The sequence below is a fragment of the Drosophila rhopaloa genome, unplaced genomic scaffold (assembly GCF_018152115.1).
Source record: "Drosophila rhopaloa isolate 14029-0021.01 unplaced genomic scaffold, ASM1815211v1 contig_178, whole genome shotgun sequence".
Lineage (NCBI taxonomy): Eukaryota > Metazoa > Arthropoda > Insecta > Diptera > Drosophilidae > Drosophila > Drosophila rhopaloa.
Window position 1 is genome coordinate 6,124,649 of NW_025335059.1, and position 27,232 is coordinate 6,151,880.

Sequence of the window (27,232 nt, forward strand, 5' to 3'; positions counted from 1 at the left end):
GTGCAAAGGTGAAAGGACGGAGATCGGTGAAAGGAATTGCAAACAAATGGGAAAACCAAATAGAACCAGTACAAGCCCAGAGGCCAAAATCAATTTAAGCATAATAAGATGGTCACCCTGGTAATTGTTCGCTAATGGCTTTATTACAAGCCGCAAGACAGCGAAAACGGTAGTTAAAGGCAAGACCGAAAAAGGTAGTATAAACAAAGCAGAGTTGAGACCTGACCTAAGGCAATATAATCAGCCAAAGCCCCCCTTGAAAATCCCCTTCATCATTGTGAGTCACCAAAGCACGCGACTTGTGGTCGCAAAAACTGCTGGGAAAAAGAGTAAAATTGTCTCGAAAAAAGAGAGACATGGCTTAAATAAAAGAGAAACCAACCGGCAAGCAGTGCTAACAGTCAATGCAAGCAGTTCGCCGCCAGCGATCAAATAAACAAACGCGCAGACGCCAAACCACATTCAGTTTCAATTGGAACGTTGCGCATGCGCCGTGTATAAAAAATTCGCGCGCTTCGCTGTCTTCGCATCGCTTTTTCTATAACCGTTTTTCGGTTCGTTTGTTACAAATCATAAAAAAAAAAACATTTTTGTTTTTCTTTTTGCCCGAAAAAAACCCAGAGACAAATCGTTTAAATTATGAACTGTCAATATTAGTTACCATTATAAACCCGTTGGGTGTTTGACAAATATTTCGATATGTGAAAGTTGGCTAAAAACCAGAAATTTTAATTCTTATACAAAATTTGCATATGGTGTAAAATGACAAATAATAAATTGTGAAACTTATGAAAAGTGAAGTAGAACAAGTTGGAAAAAAAGGTTCATTGTGACCGCAGACAAAACAAATGACCCTTTCAAATGTATCTAGATCTATGCCCCAATTTCTTTTAAAGATTGAATGAAAAGAGCATCTCTTAAAAATCAAATGTATATGAGATCTGCATAGGCTGTAGAAAATATTGCACACTAAACAAAGAAATCTATGTTAATTGGGTCTTAGCTGAAATCTCAAAAATTTCACTCAAAAATAAAAGAAAACCTTTCCCAAACATTTTTGTAGACACGTTTCCCCTTCCTCGAAATTACCCTACAATAAAAATAAACATAAATGTTTTCAAAACAAAAAGTATTCTTTTCTTTGTCACCGTTGTAGTCACAACTAATTTATGCAGTCATAAGATAAGAAGGCATCGCCCCTTACTTAGAACTATATATTCAAAATATTTTCTATGCAAATTTCTGTTTTTTTGTCGTTAACAAAATCAAGTTAATTAATTAAATGTTGTTTGGTGTTTGTGAAATGCTTTCAGTTGGTTAACAAATATGCTTCACTAAGCGATAAACCAAACAGGAATACGAGACACTGAATAAATAATTGAAAGTGAGAGAATCAGAGGAAAATAATGCGGATCCCCAAGGGAAGATTGAGCGACTGGCTTCTGCCATTGGCATTTGGTAAGTGCAGATCTTTAAATTACCCGGTCTTACCACTAAGCCAACTTAGTTAGAATCGATAGAAACCAGTTTGTCGGTTCCATTTCGTTTTTTTGTTCATTGGGTGACTGAACGGGAGCAAGGTCGTTTGAATCGCACTAAAAAAATGTCGTTTTATGTTAGCCTGCCAAAATATTACAGATTATGCAATCCACAGAGATTCCAACTCCCCCTCAAAACGCGATGTGCCAAAATGCATTGCTTTACGAAATGTCAGTCATTGCGGCTGCGGGGCTTTGACCATCAATTGCCGTTGACAATATGAAAATGAAGATTAAATACCTGGATGCGACACTGTCTGAAATCCCAAATACGTGCGGAAAGTTGCGTTTTATGTATATTTGTGTATCGTAGCGAAAGTACGCGAAGTGATGGATCCGCTATGGATTCATCCACGTCCGTCGGGCTCTGTGCGGATTATCCGCACAGTGGACTCCACAGCTAACTCATATTTTTATAACAGGACATTAAAATTTTGATGGCTGTAAATGTAAATTGTAATAATGTTTTTGCCTTTCCTCTACCATTTTAATGCAAATAACTAATTATTTGGGAGTTGTAAGTCAAAGAGCCATTTCAAAATATACTTAAATATTTTACAATCTCAGTTATGAAAAACTCTAATATTTATCCTTTCTTAAAATTCACTTTAAAGAGGTCGTTAAAAATTAAATAGCACAAAACAAATTCAGATAATGATAACAGTTTCGCTATAAAAATCATTTTCAATCTTACATTTCAAATAAAATCCACCCAAAAATAATTATCCGGTTGTGTCATGGTCAATTTTAACACAATCATTTTATTTTATTGATGTAAATCAATTAATGGCGCCATAACAATGACAGTTCCACTGTTCAATCGATAGAGTAATCTATGGAAAGCCTTGTATTGATGGAATGGCATACAAATTATTATCGCCATCAACATTGACGGCATTCGGTGACGGTGCATTACAGCGCCAAGTGGATATCTAAACTGGACGCCGACCTGGGAATGAGAAATGGAGGATGGGGGTCGGAATACGGTGTACGGAGTACGGAACACGGGATTCGGGGATGTATGAATGTTCCATAGTTGAATCCATGGGGCAAAGTTGAGGTAAACGTGCTCCACATCGAGTACGCGGCATTTGCAGTGGAAAATGCAATTTCCCATCAGGGTAGAGCAAGGAATGTGTGCATTTGTCTGGCAGTGACTTCGTGGGAGATTGGGCAGATGTTTCGGAATTTGGAATGCTGCATCCATGTAAAAAATACCTGCAGCGGGCAAAGTTCGTCCAAAATATTTCGAACTGCATGACACGCTAGAGGATGAGAAAAAAATTTACCATCCTCAAAAGAAAACACACACTTCCCGGAGCAATTATGTTAATAACTTCCTAAAAGCGAGCAACTTGGCTTACCTAATGGCCAAAAACCTATTACAGTCATCACAGTCATTCATTTGGCATCCAAAAAAAACAAAATTCGGCCCAAGTTCACTAATTGCCGCCAACAGTTTACATTTTACATAATTTGCAAGTTTTGTCAACTTTCTGCGGTGCTTAATATTTGCAGACCCACAATTTGAAGGTCCATAAATTTGCTTTGGGGCAGACAACCAGCTGCGGATATATATATGCACGGGAAAACAAGATTTTTCACTTCCACATAGAGGAAAAAAAAATGTTAAAAAAAGAGTGGGAGTTAGGGGCGTTAAAAGAAAAAGTAAAATGTTTGCCGAAAAAAAACAATGAAAAGAAAAACTACAATTTTGCGGACACTGTCTGTGTCAATGACTCTGAAATGATTTCAACGCGAATTTCTCGTTTCGCTTCTCATTTCGCCGTTTACATTTCACCGATCGCTGATCCACAGCTGCGGGTCAGCAGCGTACGTGGACTTTATTAACAATTGGATAATTGACATAATAAGATGTTCAAATGGATAGAAAGCAGGCAGAGTTCCGTCCCGAGCCGGATCCATTTGAGCCACTTTCCAGATTTAAAAACAGCTAACCCTCGTTAACATCTCATTATATTTCGGCAAAAAAAAAAAATAGAACAACATATATTTCTTTTTATTGAAACAAAATATATAAGACAATAAGTATTTAACTTCAGTTGCAAACATTAATTTATAAAGAGTAATTATTAAAATCGTCAATAACTTGTGAACTGTAGAGTAACGCAGATAACATTTAATAATATATTAACAATCAAAACAATTAAAGCTCATATTTGCGAATATTTCCAAGAATATTCAGCAAGTCAGAGAGCTTTTGATTATCTTACATCTCAATTGCCGGCTATAAAAAGTATCAGATCTGCGCTACGCTACACAATAAGCTGGGTTTAACCCGCAATTCATTTTGTTCGAAATTAAAAAGGTTAAACAAAATTAATAGCTACAAAAAGGCTTTTTTAACGCCCTGATGTCTATTATTTTATTTTTTGTTTTATTAAAATGTTCTATTAAATTTGTACATATTAAAGAGACATTTTGATTTCTATTTTAATGACTATATATTATTGTGATCAATAAATTAAATATAAATAACGTTCATCTATAAAGAATTTCTAGCCAGTAAGTAAAACATAAACATACTAGGATTTTTAATATTATTATTTTTATTATATTTTATATATATTATTATATTATATAAGTTAATGTATTATTAATAAACAGTTATTAATATTTTGTTGGGTCAAAGAAGACCTAGACAACACGAAGCAGGTTAAAATGGCAAATAGTTGGGATGAATCGTATAAATATTCCCAGCAGTGGTTTAGAGAACCTCAGTTTCCATATTTTAATCAGCGAACGAGATGCACGGAAGCAGCAAACTGACTTTGACCTTGACTTTGGCCTTCGTGCTCGTCTTTCTTGGGTGCCCCACCACCCAAGCCCAACAGGGTGACCTCTTCCGGTGCAATGTGCAGTACAAATGTTCCGATGAAAAAGAGTTGGTTTGGGCCATGGGCGACGAACGTTGCCACGTGTTCCACAACAAGTGTCTGCTGAAAGTGGAACAGTGTTCCCGCAAAAGTAGTGGAAGATCGGAGCTGGTCGAAACCACACGAGAAATCTGCAAGCCAAGTTGCACAAAGATTTGTCCGGATGTCTACGATCCGGTGTGTGCGCAGATCTTCCAGGAGGAGTATATTACATTTAGCAATGAGTGCGAAATGCGCAACTATATTTGCACCAACGAAAGGCGTAAGTGAAACTCTTGAATCTGCGAGAAATATCATTCACTGACTTGAGTTTTATTCTGATTTAGCCTACTCCTATTTTGCGGTCGGAGAATGCGTTGAGCAACCAGCTGGCTGATTCTATTTAAAGCATATATTTTGTTTTGTTTTAGACAGCCCATTTAAGGATTTGCAATAAATGCAGGTCGCTTTATGACACAAACAGTCCAAAATATGAATACAAAATAAACACAATGCGAACAAATAACTAGTATAAAAGCTAAAGGGAATAAATTAATTTCAGTCATTGCTTATATTATTATATTTACTATTTATTTTTACTTCAATTTTTGTGTCTTTAAAACACAAGTAGACGAACTTCTTTTTCTGAGTGATTAAAGCACCTAAACCAACTTTTGCGTTGACCGGACATGACACGTACTATTCAGTCCCTAAATGCGATTTAACCCAATTTTTTTGGAGCGCCTTGACCAAAAACAGGATTTTCAACACAGCAACTGCAAGCCAAAATAAAATAAAATAAAGGAAAATAAAAGCAAAGCTGGTTGCACAGATGTGTTGCAATCATGTCTTTAATGTTTTAAACTGGCCAACTACAAGTTGCACAACTTTTACGCAGCCACTTTTGACTAGCGATTCAAGTTCAATGTTGTCTGGCTTTTCCAGTGCCCACGTTTCCACCACTTTCTTCCTGATTGGCCGCGATTGATCGGATTTAATTAAGGAAAAATTTTGCATTTGCAATATGCAAAACTCATTTGAGCAGCCACAAAGAAACTCCGCAGCGCCAATGTCCTCGGGGCAGTTTCGCAATTACGCGATGTCCGAGAGAGGTGGTTGCAACATTTTCCTCCGAGTCCCCATCGAAATCTGTCCAGGTTACAGTTCCAGCCCACAGATTTGCTTTCATTTGAATTACCTAGGTTACTTTTCATTTTACCCTAGTTGAGGGTATAATTATTACTACAAGCCTTTTGGTTAAACGAAAATTGGTTATGTTGGTTTAGCTTTAAAAATTGGTTAAAGAAAAAAATGTTACACATTTAATTAATCCTAATATCTAATCAAATTATAAGAAGCTTTCTTAAAAACTTTAGAATTGTTGGTCTTAATAAAAGGTAATTTGAAGTGTAAATGGCCCTTAGAGCATTATCAGTAAAAACGCAAATCAATTCATATTAATTTCATGGCCTAGCTTAATTTAAAATAAAAATCACTTTCATACTTCTAATTTTTAGACAGTATTGTTTAGGAATACAATTTTTAAATAATTTATCAAAGCACTATTTCGTTTGCAAGAGCATTTAAAAATGCATTCCGCAATGTCTCCTCCTTTCTTGTTTCCATTTTCATTTGGATTTGCATTTCTTGTAAAGTCTTTCGCTCTCGAAGTCTCTCATCCACTTTTCACCCAATGGATTTGATTGTTTTATGGCCTTTGGCAAATTTACACAATCCCATGCCGAATAGTTATCAACTTGTCCAAGGAGCGAACTGCAAGTCAAGTGCCTTTGCACAGGCGGAAGACATACTACTCTGTGCTCTCGAATGCAAATTTCCCACAGCTAAACAAGCTCAACGCCTTGTTCGACGCCTTCGATAATAACATAATTGATTTATATATCTCTCTCTAACCAATATTTGGACGGTCCCGTTTTCGGCTTTTGTCATTGTGCGGGGGTCGCGTCGGTTGATGAAATAAAAACCGGTGCCAAGAATGTATTTTTAATTTCGGTAATATCTTTAGGTCATTAAGTTTTGATTGTCTCATCTCGACTAATGACAAAATTTGAAAGTCAAACGGAGTATATTCAAAACTCATTTGTTGCGCTCTCTAATTAACAAACAAAGAAGTTCACGTGTAATAACCACGTTCAGAGTAAATTCGCATACGAAAATTGCATAAGAAAAACAAAATAATAATTCAGGGGAAAATTAATCGCTCGGCTGACTAAAAAGTGGAAATACAAATATTTTCTGCGAATTGAAAAAAAAACCTTGTAAATAAAATAACACACAATATATTTTGAGTTAATTTACAATTTTGCAAATTTAATTAAATGAAATGGTTGTTTTATTTTTATTTCCCTCCTGAATATTAATTTTGTAATAAACAAAAATATTTTGTTTATTTGCTTCCACTTTATAATTTTAATTAAAAGCGATCTTATTACTATTTAAGAGAAACTAAAACAATAAAAGATAGCAGGAAAAAATATGCAAAATAAATTATGGTCGTAAACATACTTAAAATTTTTGATCTTCGCTAACGAAACCAGTTGAAAATCGATACAAATTATTTTAAGCGGAATTATGAAAAATATAATGTTATTCAAGTTAAAGTTCGCATATATCAAAACAATTAAATTGGAAAACAAAAACATCTACTGATTCAAAGTTCTATAAGGAAACTAATATTATAAACGAATTCAAAAGTAGCTTATTCATCTCTTCCATACTTAGTTATTTTTAAACTCTTTAAAATGTGTGTATTAATTTTTATTAAACTGTTATAATTATTTTAAATTCTGTGCTCAATTTATTTGAAAAACTATTCAATTTAAGCTATGTGGCATATTAGATCATAACCAAAACATTGAATAAGCATACCCGCTGTGAATCCAAGCCAGCCCAGTCCTAAATTACCTCACACGACCGTAAAAACTGGGCTAAAAGCAAAAGCCACAAAATAATAAGAAGCGAAAATATTGCATGTGCAGATGCCTTGAATAAAACCAGCATGGAGTATAAAGAAAAAAAACATTGCTTAGGTGTAAACTGTGTGAATATTTTTCGGTTATTACACGCATTTTGTTATTACTATTTACCCCCCAAGCTTCTCGCTTAAAGTTTTTTTTTGGCAACTACACGAAGCCTTTGGCCAAATAAAGTCTTAAATGAAAAATGTCAACACATGAGACTATGTTTTTCATGATTATTAAAACGAGCAAGTAGAGTGGAGTAAGGTGGGGTGACAGTAGATGATGTGTAATGCCAACAAAACGCCGCATTTGGTAAGAGGCATTCCATTGTTATTGCCTTTGTTATTGTTGACGTTGTAACTGTAACTGTAACTGAGCCTGGAGTCAACTAAGAAATTGCTGATATACTTAGTGCAATGATGACGGACTCGTGCGTAACTTAAACGAGGAACCAAATTTACTCCGGCTAGACGAAGTAATTAATACTCTGGGATAACATTTCACAAACTAATTCATACAAATTATTAAAAACATACATTGTTTTCTTTTATTCTATTACCCACTACATTAAAAAGAACACGGATTAATCTTTAATCTTCTTTTATAAAGCATAAAAGTCAGTTATAGCTACTTTATATAGTCTGATTTTACAATGCGTTCACGACAATCACAAAACTCCCTAAAAAGAGTATTTTAATCAACTAAGCCGGCGTCTGGAGATGCCTTTATACATTTTTCATTCGCCCGATGACAGTTGACAGTATGACATAATTGGGCATTGTTGTTTGTTGTTAAAGTTTCGGTTCGGTTCGGTTTAGTAAAATTTTGTACCACCCAGTTTTGGGCCAAGAAGTGTTGGCATTTGGGTTTAATTAGTGGTCTAATTACCAAGCAAGTGATATATGAACTAGTTGGCCCACCAGAGTGAAAGTTTCAACAGCTGCTGCAACGAATATTTGTGGGCCAAGTGGCGCGTGTTAAATTAAAACCTCAAGACTTAAAAAATCCCAGCACCTGCATAGATGAAATTACTCGGATTAAAGCCAAGCCAAATCGGCGGTTTGACAAATATGGTTAAAAATGAACTGAACCCGTCTTAATAGCCAAGTGCACTTGTTACGTCTGATTGCACAAAATAGTCGTCTTATTGCAAATAAATTACACACAATAGACGGCACTCATCATTGGGGATGCGACTTGGGGATGGAACAGGTTAATTGGTTAACTGTTTGAAAGTTGGTATTCAATTGATGTAATGATCGTAATCACAGGGAATTTATGCAGGCTCAATCAAATGTGGAATTTCCTTTCATTCATCGGATCAGGGTTTGTACTCTTCCTCGGTAGCTAATGGTACGCAATTTTTAAATGATTACAGCTCAATTTAATTTGTTCATTAAATGCAGAATGGTCAGTCTGCCGATCCTAAAATTGTTTATTGTGTTTTAACAGCTAGTAATTCAAAAAACTTTCTAATATTTTAAACAAATAGACTCTATTAAATGAAAATACTAATTTCCTTTACAAAAGTATAATAGATTTAATTTTTCTAATGACATTTGACTTCGGCTTGGCAAAAGCTTTTATTAGGAAACTAATATATTTCTATAAAGCACGCCTTTTTCAGGTAATTGAAACATAAACATCAAACCTGATGTCAAATCATCATAAAATTTAAACATTTGGCATTATTCTTTTCATTTTATAAATCTAAATAGGGCGTGTTTTGATCATATTAAATTCAAGGAAATATTTAACCAAATATGTTAAAAAGTCAATAGAGGAAATAACTAAAATGATTCATTCAAATACTCGTGACCTCACTTGCTACATATGCAAAATACATTTGTCTTAACGAGACTACATTTAAAGCTGATAGAAATACAAATTAAATCTCTTAAAAACTTTGTATATTATGAGCAAATAATACCAATATTCATCAAAATTGAGATAAGCATAACTCGAAACATTGAATCATCATAATACCAACACATATTTAAAGTCTTGGACTGAGCAGGAAAATCAAATCAAGTGTTGAGGTAATTTTCAATTACATTTTCCGTTGCATTGCGCATGACGAATTGGACACGCCAACTGCTAAAAAGTAATTCAGAGCAACGTTGTTGCTGTACAAAAAACGCAATTTAGCTCCAGATTGACCAATATTTCGTTTTCGATGTCAAACTGTCAGAAATTAAAAAGTCAGCCAAAATAGAACAAATGTGATACCGATCTAATTTAACCTAATAGTTTATGTGTTTCAGGTTGTGACTCTGATATTGATATCCACTTATTAGGTGCTCGAATACTCTTGCTTTTATGTGGTGGTAATTAATCTCCGATAGTCACTAATTTGTCGATGTTACTCATTTGTCAACCACAATAGTCAAGGTTGATCGTGCGGCTAGCGGGTGATAATTTATAGCCGCTTTTACCCAAAGATTTGTTCGCCTCTCGGCGGGGTCTTTATTAACCAAATTAAGGCCAAATCAAAACTTATCTGACCTCTTTCACTGACCCAAACTCAAATAAATATCATGGTATTTCCCTGGAGGAAACCCTTCCATGTAATTAACGAAATAGGTTTGGAATGGTATGGTTAATCGTGCTGTAAAGTTGCCAACATTTACATAAATTGACTGCAATTAAAACTGGACCAGTTGCAAAGGCATATTTATCAAATAATTGATGAAGTTGAAGGTCTTCGGTCGGATAAGCTAATTATTATGTACGGATTACTGGATTAGCAAAGCATTTTGCTCCCCTTTTGTCTTTCTGGGCTACTGGCCACCCATTCAAGTTCTAAAATAGTCGAATAAATGTTTCAGTTGTTTGGCAATAAACCAACATGCAAACACGATTGTTAACACCTTAGAAAAAAGCTGTCGGCCAGTAAAGTTAAGCTTCCAAATTAAGCCAATTAATTTGGCTAGTTGAGACAACAATCGCTTTGGCATGAGCCATAGTTAAGACCAAAAAAAAATTCAGCCGGAACGATTTCGATATTTGCTAAGCCAAGGAACGCAAAAACGAACCAAAAATGGGTAGGTTTGAAAATGTTATATAAACTGCACCTGAATTCAAGAGTAATTAATTAAAGTGCTTCGCATAGACGCCAAAAAAAATACTGTTGTCAAACTTTTTTAAACTACTATTTATGGGCTTGGTGTGAGTCAGCTTGAATTCCATCCTTCTCCATTGTCTGCGGGAGATTTTCAAGTTTTTCACAGGGCAAAAGTGCACAGGGTCAGTATCTTTTTTGTTCGGTCATTTCGTGATGGTCATTGGAAGTGGAAATCGCCTTGACCGTTTTGGGTCAGAGAGCACTTGTGGTTCTGTAATTCACTCACGCACAGCCCAAAACTATATTTATAAAATTGATTAGCAAGGGAATCCCCGAGACAAGTGGTATTATTAGTTTCCTGTTTCAACCCTGACTAGAATTTCGGCAGCTAATCGCTTGTCTTTTTGTTTAGATGAGTCTGATAAATGAGTTTTAAATTATGCGAATATAATGGAGACTAAATTTTGACTTGTTTTGCTTGGTGTTTATTTATGATTGGGGTTTTAAAAGCGTTCAGTAAACAACACCATTTAAAAATAAATATACAATTCGTTAGAAATTTATAAACGACCTGGCTTTAATATGTTTAAAAGAATAAATAATTTATTAATTGTAAAAAAAAGTATAATTTATTTTTATGCCATATTATGAATGAATTTTAGTGTGCATATACAATTTAATTTTGTTTTAAAATACATTTGATTTTGAAAACAAGAATCAATATGTAATTGTGTTTCTTAATACCCAGACCATCGTTATTAATTCGTTTTCGTTGTTAAAAGGTAAATCCCTTTCCTGTTTTTAGTAATCACCCATCAATGTTTGCCTTTGCTTGAAGCACGCTCTTACGAATTCGTGATATAGATTATGACATTCAATGCCTTCCAACTGGAACCATATTAGTTATAGATTTTCATTGGTCAGCCCAACCCAGCAGGGCCGCCAAAAGAAACTCTGAAACGTGACTAACGACGGTCTAATTAACAAGATTTACTTTTTCTGTTTCTTTGTTTTTACCTGCCCCGATTTGCACTGGTTTCTATCAACACAATGAACCACAAAGACAACTAATTCTGGTAGTTAACGATTAATTCTGTCTGTGGGTCGGGATTAATTGCCATTTAGTAATCGTTGTGGCGGCGGCCTCGTCATGTTCCTAATGCTTTTTATTCCAACAACCTCAGCACCCAATTTCCGCCTTCTATCATATTATTTGACCGTGTTCTAACAGAGCCACAAGCAAACACAAATCATGAAACCATTTTTTCCAACCGCAATTTGTATTAACTTGCTGAGGGTATTATTGTTTGAACAGATTGTAGTTAAGTATATAACTTTTCTTAATCCAAAGTGATATTTTTTTTATTCTAATAAAAGCTTGTAGTATCATATACAATAACTTTTATTAAATTGCATTTCGATTGTTACGCTTCGATGAGAATTTTTTTATGAATCTAAGGATATCTAAAATTCTGCTCTTTAAAGCCAGTTTCATTCTACGTAATTCTCACAGTACAGATGGTTGATTCTGGAGAATCGCTGGCGGATCTACTAGAGATCTGCGAACCACATTTAGCAGCCATCGGCAGCTGGTCGACCTTGCCGCGCCGATCGATTTTTTACCGCAGATCGATCGCTTGATTTCTGTAGCGCCGCAGCAAATCGATCGAATCCGTGGCCATAAAACACTAAATTGAAGTTGTGCAGTCTGTTGTTTAATTTATGCAATGTTACAGATTTTCCATTTCTGGCTTTTATAAGTTTTGTTAGCGGCTTTTGTTGAGTTGTAAGTGAATTATATTTAAATTTGTTTTGCTTGGCTTGGCTGAGCTTCAAGTGATAACAATCAGCTCCGAGCCATTTGCTGTAGCTTTTACTTTGTTGCATGCGCAAATAAATTACATTTAATTTGCGTAATCATTTTTCAATGGCAAACATTGGATATATTTCTGCATTGTTTTATAGAAGTTCATTACACAATTACTGTAGTGAGGTCAGAAATTCTTAACTATTGCGATTGTTTTGAGAAAGCCTTCATAAATAATATCGGATCTGTGGCGACTGTGCTGTGGGTCATAAGCCAACCGAGAAATTCGAATCGTGATTCATACGCCCCGTGGACCACACTGGGATGTGGTCTTTTTTTTAACTAGACAGAGAGGGTCAAGCGTTGGGGTCACCAAGAAACGGTGGCAATGTGAATGCCTGGAGAATGTGTGGGAGACAAATTTATTGGTTCAATTTTAGGCAGCCTTGGGGCAAATAATTTAGATAAATATTATAACGAGGAATTAGTCAGTCACATAAAATATTTTGCTGTTACTTTAACTCATAATTACTACTGAGGAGAATTCTATCCAACTATCTTAACAAAACAACGCATTTATTTGTAATTATAATATATTTTAGACGTTTGAAAACATATGTTGACAAAAAGAAATAGTTAAACTTTTGAGTCAATTTAACAACAGTGAAATCCATTATTTTAAGTTTTTATTACAATATACTCAGATCTAATCGTAAAACTTTATACTTTTAGCCGGATACGGGTAAATTATTTAACACACTTCACAAACTCGTAAATCGAAATTGAAATCTTTATCTGAAATGTTCTTATTTATGTTAATTGGGGGTTTCAAACATGAACCTATAAATTCACCCACCTGTTAGTGTTTTTTTTGGGCCTTCAATTTGAGTTTTAAAATCGGAAGATTAACATAATCAATAAAATTAAGTCTAACCCAAACGGTAAATGGCAAGGCAATAAAAAACAGTGCCAGCTAAAGGAAAAAACCAATTACTTTCCAATTCCCATTTGAGGAAACACATTTGTGTATGAGGAAGCACTTTGCAGAGTTTTTTTCGTTGCCAACCTGGCCGTGAAATGTAAATCTTATAATGAGATGCAACTGACCGATGAAGGAGGCGGAATGAGTGTGCAAATTTTGTTAACTAAATGCATGCAGAAAGTGTAACAATCATTTTCAACCATTTCCATACAATTAACGGTCGGCCAATGATAACAATTACTTCGCCAAACATTTCCATGGATCGCTGGACGACTGAAACTGGAATGCGAATAGTGTAGAGGAGTTTAACCCAAGACTTGAATACAAATTGCCAATGTTTGTAGAGTTTAACCCTATTCCATGTCGACTTTTTTCCCTTTTTATAAAGAAATTTTCTTTTTGTGCACAAATTGTAAAAAATTGGCTTAAATAAGATTTTAATTCTTATTTATTGATACTAATTTTTTGAATTCATTGTCTTAGATTTAGTTTTTATAAATTATACTTACTTACATTCTTACTTACATTCTAGAAAAAAAAATGTCTTTACAGTTAATTAAAGGTCTAATTAATTTTAATTCGTTAAAAATCGTAGCCTGAGTAAAGCTATAAATGTATTTTGCAATGATGGGGTTAAAATTCGAGTCTTAGTCTTGGTGATTGGCAAACCAATTCTCCAATCTCCCGGTCGACAAACGTGGTCGACGATTTTGACTTTGATGAACGCAGTTTGATTTGATGCACAAACTAAGACGAAACGGGTGTCAGAGGGGTGTGTTTTTCCATGTTTATTTAATGGGCGGTTAATTTTTTTTTTGGTTTTCTGTGCTGTCCGCAAAACGTCAACACACAGTTCAAATGCTTATAATGGGTGCCAGTGCCAGATTGCGACATTTGGCAAACGAACCGCGATAGCCGATTGAAGGAATGGAAGGAAAACCCATTCACTTTTTCTGTTTCTGTCGCGATTGTCGTCACCGACGAGCGGAAAACGTGGAAAATAACAATATAAGCGCAACAAAAAAGTTTATATTTTTGTATTATTTTATACGAATTTGTAAAAGCGATTCCGTCGATCAAATTACAACTTCGCCCCAAGCGGATGTTTGTTCTGGCTGATTATGCATTTGATATATGGACTAGACAAGTTCTCAGCGATTTACCTGAATGCAACTTAAAGGTCGAGCTTAAACCTAAACAATGGATACAAATAATACGCAAAGACATAAAACATTGTGGGCAGTTCCAAAGACAGAAGTTGGGGTGTGAACTGCTGCAAGTGGCGAATTACCCACGATTGGTGTGGCTAGAATGGATTTAACATTTCACTTAGTTCGAATTAGTGTGAACTAAAATAAATGGGTTTAAAATCGATTATCTATGGGAAAAAAAAGTAAAAGGATATATTAAAATGAGATTATTTTTAATTAAAAACTAAATACCCCGAGACCGAAAACTAATTATAAGATAGTAAAATAATAATTTGAAAACTGAAAACAAGGCTTTTTGGTAGCATCTTATAAAACTAAATGTAATGTAACTTTCTACGACTAGCTTATTATTAGAAAATAATATCTGGGTTAACAACTTAACCTCCGACCTAATTCAAACAAATTCGCAAGGTAATTTAAATATTTTACTGTTAAACAATGGGAGATCGCTCAAAAACCAATCCACATAAAGAAACAGAAGTAGCAATTTAGTTCGCACTTTAGTTGGCTAATATTTGGACCACCCGAAATTGTGCGATTGGTTTATTGCATTTTACGGCCTCTATAATTTGTCTTCTGGCCAAAAACGTAAGTGAAGGCAAATTTGAGGCCATGCGCCTTTTTTTTTTTGGCTTAAATCCAGCTCGGACAGCCAGCAATTTGAGCTTGACTTCTTGGACCCGACTCGTGTAATGCCTGCTTTACAGATGTGGAGTTTATAGTTTTAGTTTATGGGCTTACATGGGCGACTTTACCATTTGGACCATAAATGGCCACAGGCACGAGTGGTATCGTTTGGGCCATTATAATTTGGAGTCGCGGGCTGAGTGGCACAATAATCGGATCGGTGGATCCAGCCAAATCAGTTAGCGTCGTGCACTATTCGCCGACCTCAGGCAGCTGATGATGATGCGATGGCCACAAGCATTTCCAAAACAACAGCGAATTAAATTAGAAATGGGTGGCAAAACGGTTAATGGAAATGGTCGAGGCGATGACAAAATTAAAATTCATTCACGCTCAAGTAAATATTTACGCAATAAATTTGCATTTAATTGCATTTGAGCGACGCATACCGGGGCGGCCACAAAACACTGGCCGAAATCAAATCAAATCAAATTAGAAAACAATCCACCAACGGACAGTATGTACACTGCTGCACTCTAAAAACGTTCCACACCTCCCGTAAAGTCGAGTGACCAAAACAATTCGCTCGACGTTTCGAAATCTAATCAAATTATGCGCCAGAAATGTCAAAAAAGCGTGAAATGTTTGGCTCCGGGGCGAGTGAATTAACCCAAACAGGTGAGTAGAGTACTCCATGTCTGGTCCACCTGTATTTCACTCAACCCCATTATATCGCTCATCCCACCAGAAATCGCATCAAAATTGCACAAAATAAGAAGCGCTCAACAAATCATTTGCAAATTTTATGCAAAATACATGCAAAAGTGCTTGGCAAATATGGCCTGATCAGTATCCGTATCTGTATCTGTATCTGTATATTCCCGCCTCTCTGATTTTGACCACGAACATTTTTGGGAGCGCTTCTCCCGAATTGAACTAGAATTTCAGTGGGCAGTAGTGAGAGGGGGGCCAAAAACAGCGACTGTGACTGCGGCTAAAATGTTTTTATGCGGTTCGCTTAATGTGTTTTGGCCATAAACCAACTGACAACTGGGCAAAACAGCTAAAAACCCACGGGTTCAAATGTGCGAATTTTCGGAGAGTGGCATCCAAATGACAACGATAACAAGTCGAATACCCAGAGGGGTCAGAGAAATATCTCCTGGCCATTCTCCTCCTATCAGAAATCATTCTCAAACTTTTGTTGCCTGCGTTTATTTGTTTTCGCGGCCGCCTAATTGCATTTTCAACATTCTACCACACTCCCCTATTTATATTGTAATTGAAAACGCATTGAGGGTGTGGCGTTGGCCATGACAAGTTTATTTAGGATAGGCACTTCCTCCTTCCTCTTCTGTTCACATCGCGTGATTTTTTGTTGTCTAAAAATGCTGTTAAAGAAATAACAATTATATTAGCCAGCCTGGGAAACTTTATGCATTGAGTAATTTTCAGAAAAATAGAGTTCAAACATAAAAAGCAGCGTGACATGTTTGGTTCTGAGTTTTTGACATAAATTAAATTAAATAAATATTCTTTAATTATAATTAAATATAATAATTACGTACACGTGCGTCTGTATTGGATAAACAAAAGTTTAAGTCAAGCATTTGCTCTCGAAGTCAAATGTTTTTGATGTTCTAAATTAACTCAACTATATTTTGATTTCCGCTTAATTAATCTTACTTTAGATGTTATTATCAAGAACATCAACAAACACATTCATAGATAAAAAAATGACAAAATTTGTATCCATTTTTTTATGAGGTTTCGAAAAATAGACCAATCTGAATCGATTATTCCTAATTTTGGACATCCTTTTCCCCTCAGTGTGTGATTGGCAATTCCATTTGCGACTTGATTCCATTGCAAATCCCAAAGCCAAATACAAGAAAATTATTAGCAATATGCGAGAGGCAAATGCAAAATTTTTCAAAGGATTTATACCTCAGCCGGAAGTTGGAAGGCAGATCTAATAAGCCCCAGCTTCAAAGGCAACTGTCGGGGACAGCAGCATAAATCTGACACGTTGCCCCAAAATTAATTCCATACGAGCCACTTGGGAGCGACTCTTGGCTGGAAATTGGGTACAGCCAGATGGCAGATGAGCTATCGCAAAACATTTTGGTGCCCCGCAGGCAGGATGCAAGCACACAGACAACTTATATTAATTAATGCAAAATTGCATTACGCATACGCACAGGTGTGCGGAGTAGATGCTGGCTGGCCAACACATGAAAAAGAGTCGTAAAATGAAAACTCCTTTAGACAATAAAGAAAACAACAAACTGGCAAGTGAACCAAGCTATGACATACCGAAAGATCAAATAAACACAGAAATATTCGTTTATCGTCATGTTAGGAAACGGGGACAACAAAACTGTTCTTTACCTGGGTAAAAATAGTATTGGTATTAAATATTTTTTAAACGTCTTTAGTTTAACTTGAATTGTCAACAATGTGTTGAAGAAATTAAATGTCATATTATTTTACAAATATGTCTATATTAAATTATTATTTGCAATTATATACCAAGATAATTTCCATCACTGCAGTGGGTGGAAGCACTGTACAGTGAGTACTCTGCTCCCCAACCCTGATGTCACACATGCAACAAACAGACCTTTCTTGCATCTAAGTTGCCACTTAAGCCCGGCCGGCCCGCTCTCCAATGCAAATTATCTGCCCCACAGCTCTGATTTGGCTCGAACTTTCGGACACTTATTGTGAGACTGGCGACTGCCGACTGTCGACCGTCGATGTCGTGGCCCGGGACCCAAAGTCTGTAGATTGCTGGTCGGCATGGCAACTTGCAACACATGCCGCACAGGACACGAAAGCTGGGCCAGGCCAAGCCAAGCCAAACCAATCCAAACAGGCCAGGAATGGCGAAACGAGCAAATCACACAATTACTTATGTTCCACAGTGATTGGTCACATGGCACGGCTTAAACAAGACTAACACAAAATTAATTCCCCCAAATTATAACACATTTTGATGAGATCCCAAAGAATTTGTGTCCTTTCTAAAAACAATCCATTTGACATAATTAATCCAAACCAAATTTATGTTTGATCTTTGGTCATTGTTGACTGTACTTTCAGCACATTTATGGAAGCAGCAAGTAATTATATTAATTTACTAAAATAATAAATTACTTATTAGTTTTTGAACTGATCCATGAAAAAATATAAAATAATATGAGTAGGCTTTAAGCTAATTTTATGACTTTGGCCGTTAAAGATATTAGACATAAAAAACACACTTCACATATAACTTTTTTTTAACTACATTCTTAAAAATTGAATATTGGGTCAGAGCACTACTACTTTTTGTTTGTCGGTAAACAAACATTTTTAATAAACCTTGCATTAATTTGCTAGGGGCCAATAATAATAAACTTTAATTGTTCATTAAAAGTTTATACTTTGAACGTAATAAAACTAAAATAAAATACACTAATTAAAGATTAATTTTTTTAATAGTTAACTAGTGTAGTTTGTGTGAGCTTTTAGCTTAATTCTTAAAGCAATACCTCATACGAATTTATCCGTTTGATTTACAGAAATCCTTTCCATATTTTAAAATTCTTGTTACTCTTATCCCCGTTTTTCCCCCAATTTTATACTAAATACCTTATTTATCCCAGAATCAATGGCGCATCACTGCCGTCTTTCTTTCCACTGTCGTCTGGGGATGGGGCTCCTCCCATGGATGTTTTTTGTGCCTCTGCCGACTGCCACGGCTCACTAAACACGGCCAGCAGAAGCGGAGAGTGTGGCCAACAATGCACACGATAAACAAACTGCTGTTAGCCATATGCAGTGGGGAAAGATGCAAGAAAAATTTGTTTGAAAATTTACCTAATGCTATTTTATAATAGTTTTTCTTTTACGGTTATGACAGCGCTGCTTGGTTTCTGTGGTTAAGCTTCGTTGGGTCGGGGTTTCTGCACCAGCCAAGTCATTTAATTGTAAGGTCTGCATCGATTGCACAATATGGACTGGAATGAATTTGTCTTTTAATATTGAGATTGTAAGTACCTCACTTGTGCAGGTGTTCACATCGTCTGAGAAAATCAATCAATCATAAACAATCACGCACACTTTTTTTTGAAACGTGTACAAAAGAAAATTCTATTCATTTTCCTCTAAAGTTTATAAATATTTGCATTACAATTTAGCAATAACAGTGAAGAAGATAAATCCATCTTTATCTTTTTAAATGAGTATTTACTACCTCTTGATAAAAACAAACTGTTTTTTTTTAGTTATATATTAATAACATACAAAATTGTTATATAAATATGGATGACGGGTTCCAGAAAGCAGAGCTCTTTCTCCTTCTGAAAAATACCAGTGAATTTCTGTGATACCTCATCAATTTACACCTATCTGTGAAATCAACGCTCGCTGCGAGTTCTTATTCGACTCTCAATTATTGGTGATTCTGGCTGCTGTAAAATTGCAGCCATTTTTCGGAACCACCTGAAAACCAATTTTCCAACCAATCATTTTTAGGGTGTGGCTGGCTGCGAGTCCTCAATGGATCGCAACCAGGCGCAGTTAAGGATTTCGCGCAGATTCCAGCGGGCATGCGAATCTGGCTCCAGCAGCACCGAAACCGTTGCCTTCGCCTGGGCTGAAATCAAATCCTGCAGCTTCCGGCGGAAGGCGAACTTGCGATTGCGCTGATCCTCCAGCAGTTTGGTCAAGTTGCTGTCATCGAACGGCATCTTGGCATTCATCATAATGAACAGGATGACACCCAAGGACCAGGCGTCCGCCAATTTTGGATCGTAAGGTCGTCCACAAACCACTTCCGGTGCGGCGTAGGCAGCCGATCCGCAGTACGTCTCCGATTTCATCTCCCGGCCGCTATCGTCGCGACAATAGCGAGCGAATCCAAAGTCGGCCAGCTTGATGTTGAGCCGCTTGGAGAGCAGAATGTTCTCACACTTGAGATCCCGATGGGCAATGTCCAGGTTGTGCAGATACTTCAATGCCTTGGCCATCTGTAGGAACCAGATCTTCGATTGCTTCTCATCGATAGGACCCGTTTTCTTGATGTGCGAGAGTAAATCTCCATTCTCCGCATAGCGCATAAAGATGAAGATCTTCGGACCACGCTGCAGGATGCTATGGATCTGAATAATATTGGAGTGATCGATCTTCGTTAGGATCTCCAGTTCGCGCGGAAAAAACTTGTTGACGAAATCAGTGGGCGCCTTAGCCTTGTCGATAATTTTGCAGGCCAAATGTACGCCGTGTCCGGCATCGTCAGCATATCCGGCTGTAATAACCGTGGCATACGATCCTTCGCCGATCTTGTGACCCACATTGTAGCCCCGCTGAGCCAATGCATCCACATCCGAGCTGCGTGTACTTAACTGGCGGTTCCCAGCGTTAGAGTTAAATTTGGACATGGTGGTTTTCGAGTACTCGGCGTGCGTGTAATTTTTACTTCCAAGTGTTTCCAACTAGGCAGTTTGATGGTGGCATTAGCAAATGGTTTGATTTAATGTTGCGAACATATTTACCCTTAATTTGGTTGATTTCACAAACTATAATTTATTGCCACTGTGTGTATTTAACTTACTAAATTCGGATCCAGAAATTTTGACAATACCTACAAACGTTATGGAGAGTGAAAGAAATATAAAAATATACGCAAGACCTTCTACGATTGTTGTCGACATGAATTTTGTCTGAACGAACACGGATTACTGAGTTTCAAACACAAAAAAATAATTATTTGTGGAAAGCAATCTTGACGACTGCTCAAGCCAAGTATTTTTAAAGTTTGATTTTGAACAAATTTTGACGTTTAAAAATAGTAAATAAATAAAAAAAATTTTGTTTTCCTTCTATTTTAATTTTAATTAATAATAAATAAATAAAAAAATTTGTTTTCCTTCTATTTTAGTTGGGAGTACACCATAAACCGTAAGAAAAAAGGGTAAAACGCAATTCAAGCATTTAATTGCAAAACAACAAACATTTATTAAACTCTTGGAAGTCTATGTCGTTTTTTGCTAGCATAAGCAAACAGAAATTTAAGAGTTTGTATATGAGTTTTGATGAGACTTCCACAAACAGAAACCATAAATAAGCCAGTTCAGTCCAAGTGTATTTCCAATACATCAAAAGTTTATAAAGATATTTATAAAAAAAAACGAATATGAGAAATCTGATTTGTTAACAAAATAACTAATATTTACATCTGTTTTGTTTACAGTTTCCAGCCTTTTGGCCTTAAGTCAAGCCACTGGTTCAGCCCCTCAAGCCGCTCAAATCATTAGAAATTCCCGGGGTAGCCACAACAACAGTGACTCTGAGCTGAGTGCCTCGGAGCGAAGTCGACGACTGATACCCTACATGGCCTTCTATCTGCCCGCCCCCGAGTTGCCCATCAATCAGCAGTATGCCACCAAGCACTCGTCGTCGGCTGGCGGGGCACAGCTGCAGGCACCACCGCCGGGACCTGGAAGGATACCCGTGCCAGTGGCCTACATGCCGCAGCAGAAGCACCATCCGCACCACCACGGACCACCGCATCCGCCACCAGTGCCGCACTATCAGTCGGGAGCAGGCGAGGTGTACCACTCTCTGGTGATTGGAGGCCACCAGCATCCGCATCCTCATGCGCCCCCACATCCACCACCTGGTCATGTTAAGGAGCAGCAGGCTATAACCGATTCGGGTGCAACTTTTATTGCCTACAAGCCATTGAATCCGACGAATAAGGCAAGTCACAAAGTAATTTTACCCTTGAAAAGGGTATATATAAGTATATTTAGGAATACCTAAGGTAAAAATCTTAAGAATTAGTGGTAGTATTAAATTGAAATGCCAAATTGCACCTGGTTTGCAGGGTTAATCCTGATAAAAATAGCAGTTTAATCTTTTTTAAACATTAAATTTATCGGTAAAGTAATAGAAGGGAGTTTCTCGACCAAGTTTATTATAGCATGACATATTTATTTCGTCATCTACAAAATCTCTTAGTTATAAGACTTATTTAATCGAAAAACGGTCTGCGATGGTATGCAAAGCGTACTTGGCTGTTTTCCCATTTTTCTCTATTACAATTGATTTCATAGGTCATAAATAAGCATAAATAATCACGTAATTCATAATTTACACGCACGCAGCACAAGACAGTGCAGCATTTTCCGCCGCTGCCGCCGTCGCCAAAGGAGCAACTGCAGCATCCACTGCAACCACAACAACAACAACACCACCTCCTTCTCCACCAGCAGCAGCACCAGCAACAGCATCCACAGCAATTCGAGATACTATCACCGGGCTTGGTGGCATCCCAGTCGCAGCGCCAGCGAGCCAAACAATCAAAAATCAATTTAACGCCATTTACAGCGCAGAACACATTGCCGGGACAGTTTATACCCATTATTTATACGCCAGTGAGCAGCGAACCGGGCTCCTCCAATACAATCAATTACAACAACATCCAAAGCAACCTGAAGCAGCCAGAAATTTTCTACAAAAATTCCCATCAAACACAAATCGTTACGGATTATGTACACGGAGTTGTTGCCTCAGCCGAACAGCCTTCATCATCGTCATCCGGCGAGGAGTTGAAAAATGAGGAAAGGGGAGAGGAAGTGGAGCAGCAGCATCAGCAGGAGGATCATGGATCTGAAGAGGAGAAGGTGGAGGAGCAGCAGCACCAGCAAGTGCAAAACAATCCAAGGTAAGATTTCTTGTTACATGTGAGTCTTGTACCCAAAAGAAAACCTCTGGTGCGAAAGCTTAAATGTAAGTCAAGCTCTGATCTAATGGAATGAAACCATCACCTGCTTGATAGGCAGTTCTCACAACCACGCCCACTTATATATCGTGAGGTGCTCCGCTTGAAGTTGCAATATTGCATGCCGAATACAAATTAAAAAAGTTGCCACTGCTGCTACCTCTAAACTAGATTCATTTCATCTGTATTTTGGCAACAAGTTCACATGAGCCACTGAAACAATTATCTCACCAATTTTATTTAGTAACTCATTTCAAAAGATTGTAAAGCATGACCATTCCAGAAAATCGTTTATCCAATTAATGAGAAGCCAAAAATAATCGTTGTTGGTCTGGCAACCACGAAAATATTTATATATAAATTCAATTCAATTCAGAAGTCGAGCGTTTAAGTAGGAAAAGTGTAGCACAGTTCAGTGAAACAGAATCTTTAAAATATTTCCATTTGAACCACATGCAACTGAATCAGGGATTCCGTAAGAGACGGATGCTGTTGCATCCAAATGCCCTTGGGCAGAAAAATCAATTGCTTAAATGCACCGGACCCAATCCACAACAATCTCTGGCTCCGTCCGCTCTTCTCCAACTCTGAATCCGGCTCATGCACTTCGTCACCGTCTTGCAACTGCAGTGGTGGTGACGTAAGATCAATGACGACAACGATTGCGACTCCAATTGCCGTTCGATGTACAGCAGGAGGCACTGCCAGTGGGCAAAAGTGGGCTGAGACTCGACCTGGCCAGTGTCTCATGTATCTCTCCACATGCTCTTGTAGTAATTGCCAAATTGCAAATTCATGTCATAAATAGCCAGCGGGCTCAGGTCAAAAATCTGTCATACAATCGTTATCTGGAGATGGGATGGGAAATGGAAAAACACGCCAATCAGCGGTGATTTTTACAACCACCTTGCTTTTATCAAACATGTGGAAGCTTTCAGGTGTTTTTTAAAGTTTAAATTATTTAAATATTTATTTTCAAATGTAGAAAAAGGAGTATATCACACTCTCAGCTGTTTATAAAAGTTAAAAAAATAGTACGTTAGCCAAAGTGTTACAGAAAATATGGATATCGCTCGTAATTTACAATTTAAATGATTATTACAAGCTTTTACACTTTCTTGGCAAAGAGGCAGAAAGGTACGAAAAATCTCAGACCTACATAAGTTTCTATAATAGAAAAGCAAATTGAAATCAAAGCTTAACACCCCATGACATTTTCGCTTAGAACCGAAACCATAACCGCTTTGCATGACAACCCACCCACAGCATTGGCTACGCTTCCGTCTCGATTCCCGATTCGAGCGCAGTCACCGCCACCACATCCTCCAAAAACGCATTGATAATACATCAAAAGTCACCGACATTCGGGCATGTAAGTAAATACGAAAGCTACTTCAACATGGGTCCGTCCACGACAAGTATTGGCCATCATCCTAATCAGCAGCATCCGCACATGACGCCCCAGGAGAAATATGTGCTTTACTTACAACAGCGCATGAAGCATCAAAAACACCAGCATCTGCAGCAGCAGCAGAATTACGACTTTTCACATCCGGTGGTGCCAGCACAAAGCAATACACTGGCCGGTAGCCACCACCAACAACACACCCATCTGCATCCCCATCAGCCGACCCGCCAGCAATCACACCACAACCATCACCCCCAGACTCAGACCCATCACCCGAACAAGTACGATGCCCTGTACGTAAGGCCGGATGCGACTGCTGGCCAGCAGGTGCTGCACATCCCGCTGCGCGCCCTCATGGCCCATGTCCAAGAGCAGTCGCACTCCCAGACCCAGTTGCAATCGGAGTCGCAGGCACAGCCGCCGCGGCACGAGATCGCCAAGGATGAGCCACTTGGGTAAGTCGTCCATTTGGAGCGAGGAGCAAGGATAATATAGTATAAAGGTTACTTTATGATGGGAACTTTGAGGGTGTTATATACAAATGAGTAATCTTCCAATTAGCAAATTTCGATATATTCAAATTTAATGTATTTTCTTTTGAGTGCTTGGAGTAAAGGAAATTTTGGCAAAGCACACAAGGATGGGATTTATACAAGAAGCTGACCCAGAATGAGGGTTAGAAGCAAATTTGTTTGTTTTTAGTACTAAGTTTCTAATTATAAATATTTGCTATTAATAAGAAGAATTTGAATGGGGGCTTAGTATTGTTCCCAAATTCATAAATCAAGATTCATACCACTACAAGCAAATACATTTTTACCCAATGCTACCTTTCGCTTGGCAATCATAAAGTGCCTCAAAAGAGCTCCCTAAAACGTTGATAATTTTTTTAGTTCCCCAGCACCTCCGCAGTTTATTGATTATCTGATAGATGGGCCGAGACAATCGCTGGAAGAGGACCAGCAGCAGCATTCGCAGCATGAGCGTCCTTCGGCGCATCCACCGCCGCAGCATGCTTACATCCTGGTGACCACAACAGCCCCACATGTTGAGCACCAGCCTGCGCCACAACTGCATCCTGAGATTTCCACACCCCGCCCACCGATTCTCTACAATCATCAGCCCACTCTTCGATTGCAGCCAGTGCATAGTTACAAAGCCACCAGGCGTCCCATCTACGTGACCACGCCGGCGCCAGCGGGTCCGTCCCCTCCAAGTCACACGGTGGAGATTACGCCAAAATATGTTTACGTTTCTGGAAAACCCCCCAGTGCCCAGAACCCTGAGTTACCAATTAGAGAGCCATCGACGGTAACACCCATTAAACTAAAACCAGTTTTCAAATACGCCCATGAGCGCCCTCCATTAACGCCAGCATATATCCCAAAGGATGAGGATCAGCTACCTGATATTCGCACCTCATCGCTGGCCGAAATTCTTCATAAGCTTCAGGCCAGCAATCATCTACCACAAACTTTAACTCCCGACAACATCGACAACTCCATTAAAACACTGATTCGCATACTGCAAAACCTAAAGCAAACCCAAACCATTGTGGCAAATCCTCCGCAGCATCACGAAGAGCACAAACCCAGTTCCCAGGACTATGATTATAACGAAGAGGAGCACCACTCCACGTCCACTGGATCAGAGGAGGCTAATGAGGCGGTTGCTAAAACAAAAGGACCGAGTGGGTTGCTATTTGATAAATATGTTATTTTACCTAATTTTATAACATTATATAGATAAACATCCTGGACCAAGTACAGGAAGAGCCGGCATTGATTATCCCAACTACGAGAAGATCCCTCAAACCAGTTTCGAGTGCACCAAGCAACGATATAAGGGATTCTTTGGGGACCCGGAAACCAATTGCCAAGTTTGGCATTACTGTGATCTCAATGGAGGAAAGGCATCTTTTCTTTGTCCCAACGGAACCATATTCAGTCAGGTAAGAGACGATTTTAATTTCTTTGAACAGCCGGGAACAACTATAAAATATATGAATCGATTTTTTTTAGATTGCCCTGACCTGCGACTGGTGGTTCAATGTAAAATGTTCTACGACTGCGCAACTTTATGTGTTAAACGAGCGACTTTACAAGTACATACTGCCTTTTAACCCCAAGTTTCCCGAGGACTACAATGGACCCATTGTGGATAAGTAAGATAATAATAGAACTCAATAAGTAATTATTTAATAATCTATTATCTACTTCAGGTACCTGGCCATGAAGTTCCAAGAAATGGAGGAAAAGATGCGTCAGGAAAAACAGCGCAAGGCTACGCAACAAGCGGAAAAACCTGTTGATCCTCCATCCACTCCATCACTGCCCAAAAATCATAAGCCCGAGCCCAAACATGGTAGTGGAATTAATGCCCAGGTTTATGAGCAAAGCTCAGAGCGAAATTTGCTGATCGATGATGAAATAGATGACATATCAGAACGTGGAACCTACGACACTTATGAACAATCAGCACCCACAACTATAATGGCACCCACAAGCACCCAGGACACACAATCCTATGTCCTCAAACCCATCGTAGTGTCCTCCACTCCACAACCACATCAAGAGATTGATTTCGAAGTGGAACCAACTGCTCCTGAAAGCAGTGAAGAGGAGGATAAACTGCAAAGTTTGAGGGAAACAAAGGAGGCTGAGAAAACCGGGCGGGAAACCACAAAAGTAAGCGTGGAAAAACTGGAGGTAATTGAGATTAAAACCGATGGAAATACTGGACAACTGATGCCCATCAAGAATACTAGCAAATGAGCATTCTTTGGAAAGGATGAAGAGCTTGCCATATTTGTAATGAGAAATTCGTCTGCGAGTTGGTTGTATAATCCCCTAAATTATTCTTAGCGAGCAAGTACTGTAAATAGCTAGCTGTAAATGCAACTGTATACATACCTATAGCTATAGTAAAATAAAATCTGACTAGTAAGTAAAAAGTACCGTAGCACTT

General features: G+C 37.8%; 4 protein-coding genes across 6 annotated transcripts in view; 2 read left to right on the forward strand and 2 right to left on the reverse strand.

The window, feature by feature from the left end:
- LOC108037169 overlaps nt 1-27,232 on the reverse strand; it is a 61,833-nt gene that overhangs the window by 31,508 nt on the left and 3,093 nt on the right. The window lies entirely within an intron of this gene.
- On the forward strand, nt 1,367-27,197 carry LOC108044662 (mediator of RNA polymerase II transcription subunit 15). 3 transcript variants are annotated; one of them, XM_044458849.1, is made up of 9 exons: nt 1,367-1,458; nt 21,325-21,833; nt 22,241-22,800; nt 24,124-24,229; nt 24,302-24,720; nt 25,159-25,955; nt 26,011-26,216; nt 26,287-26,429; nt 26,487-27,197. In XM_044458849.1, the coding sequence occupies exons 1-9, from the start codon at nt 1,407-1,409 to the stop codon at nt 27,037-27,039; spliced, it is 3,345 nt and encodes a 1,114-aa protein (XP_044314784.1). In that variant the 5' UTR covers nt 1,367-1,406; the 3' UTR covers nt 27,040-27,197. The 3 variants fall into 3 exon arrangements, with proteins under 3 accessions (XP_044314784.1, XP_044314783.1, XP_044314785.1); XM_044458848.1 differs by having other exon boundaries at nt 24,124-24,720; XM_044458850.1 differs by lacking the exons at nt 24,124-24,229; nt 24,302-24,720.
- On the forward strand, nt 4,295-4,996 carry LOC123037565 (U-Kazal-Dg21.2). Its single transcript, XM_044458853.1, has 2 exons — nt 4,295-4,697; nt 4,762-4,996. Exons 1-2 carry the CDS (start codon nt 4,307-4,309, stop codon nt 4,809-4,811), a joined length of 441 nt encoding a protein of 146 aa, XP_044314788.1. The 5' UTR covers nt 4,295-4,306; the 3' UTR covers nt 4,812-4,996.
- Nucleotides 19,353-20,794, reverse strand: LOC108045771 (testis-specific serine/threonine-protein kinase 1). Its single transcript, XM_044458851.1, has 2 exons — nt 20,627-20,794; nt 19,353-20,566 (listed from the first exon to the last, which is right to left on the reverse strand). Exon 2 carries the CDS (start codon nt 20,510-20,512, stop codon nt 19,604-19,606), a length of 909 nt encoding a protein of 302 aa, XP_044314786.1. The 5' UTR covers nt 20,513-20,566; nt 20,627-20,794; the 3' UTR covers nt 19,353-19,603.

Coding starts and splice junctions, on each gene's coding strand:
- LOC123037565 (XM_044458853.1), top strand. CDS start 4,307: ATGCACGGAAGCAGCAAACTGACTTTGACCTTGACTTTGGCCTTCGTG. Junction 4,698..4,761: donor TATTTGCACCAACGAAAGGC/GTAAGTGAAACT, acceptor ATTCTGATTTAG/CCTACTCCTATTTTGCGGTC.
- LOC108044662 (XM_044458848.1), top strand. CDS start 1,407: ATGCGGATCCCCAAGGGAAGATTGAGCGACTGGCTTCTGCCATTGGCA. Junction 22,801..24,123: donor CAAGTGCAAAACAATCCAAG/GTAAGATTTCTT, acceptor ACCCACCCACAG/CATTGGCTACGCTTCCGTCT. Junction 26,430..26,486: donor AATGGACCCATTGTGGATAA/GTAAGATAATAA, acceptor TATCTACTTCAG/GTACCTGGCCATGAAGTTCC.
- LOC108045771 (XM_044458851.1), bottom strand. CDS start 20,512: ATGTCCAAATTTAACTCTAACGCTGGGAACCGCCAGTTAAGTACACGC.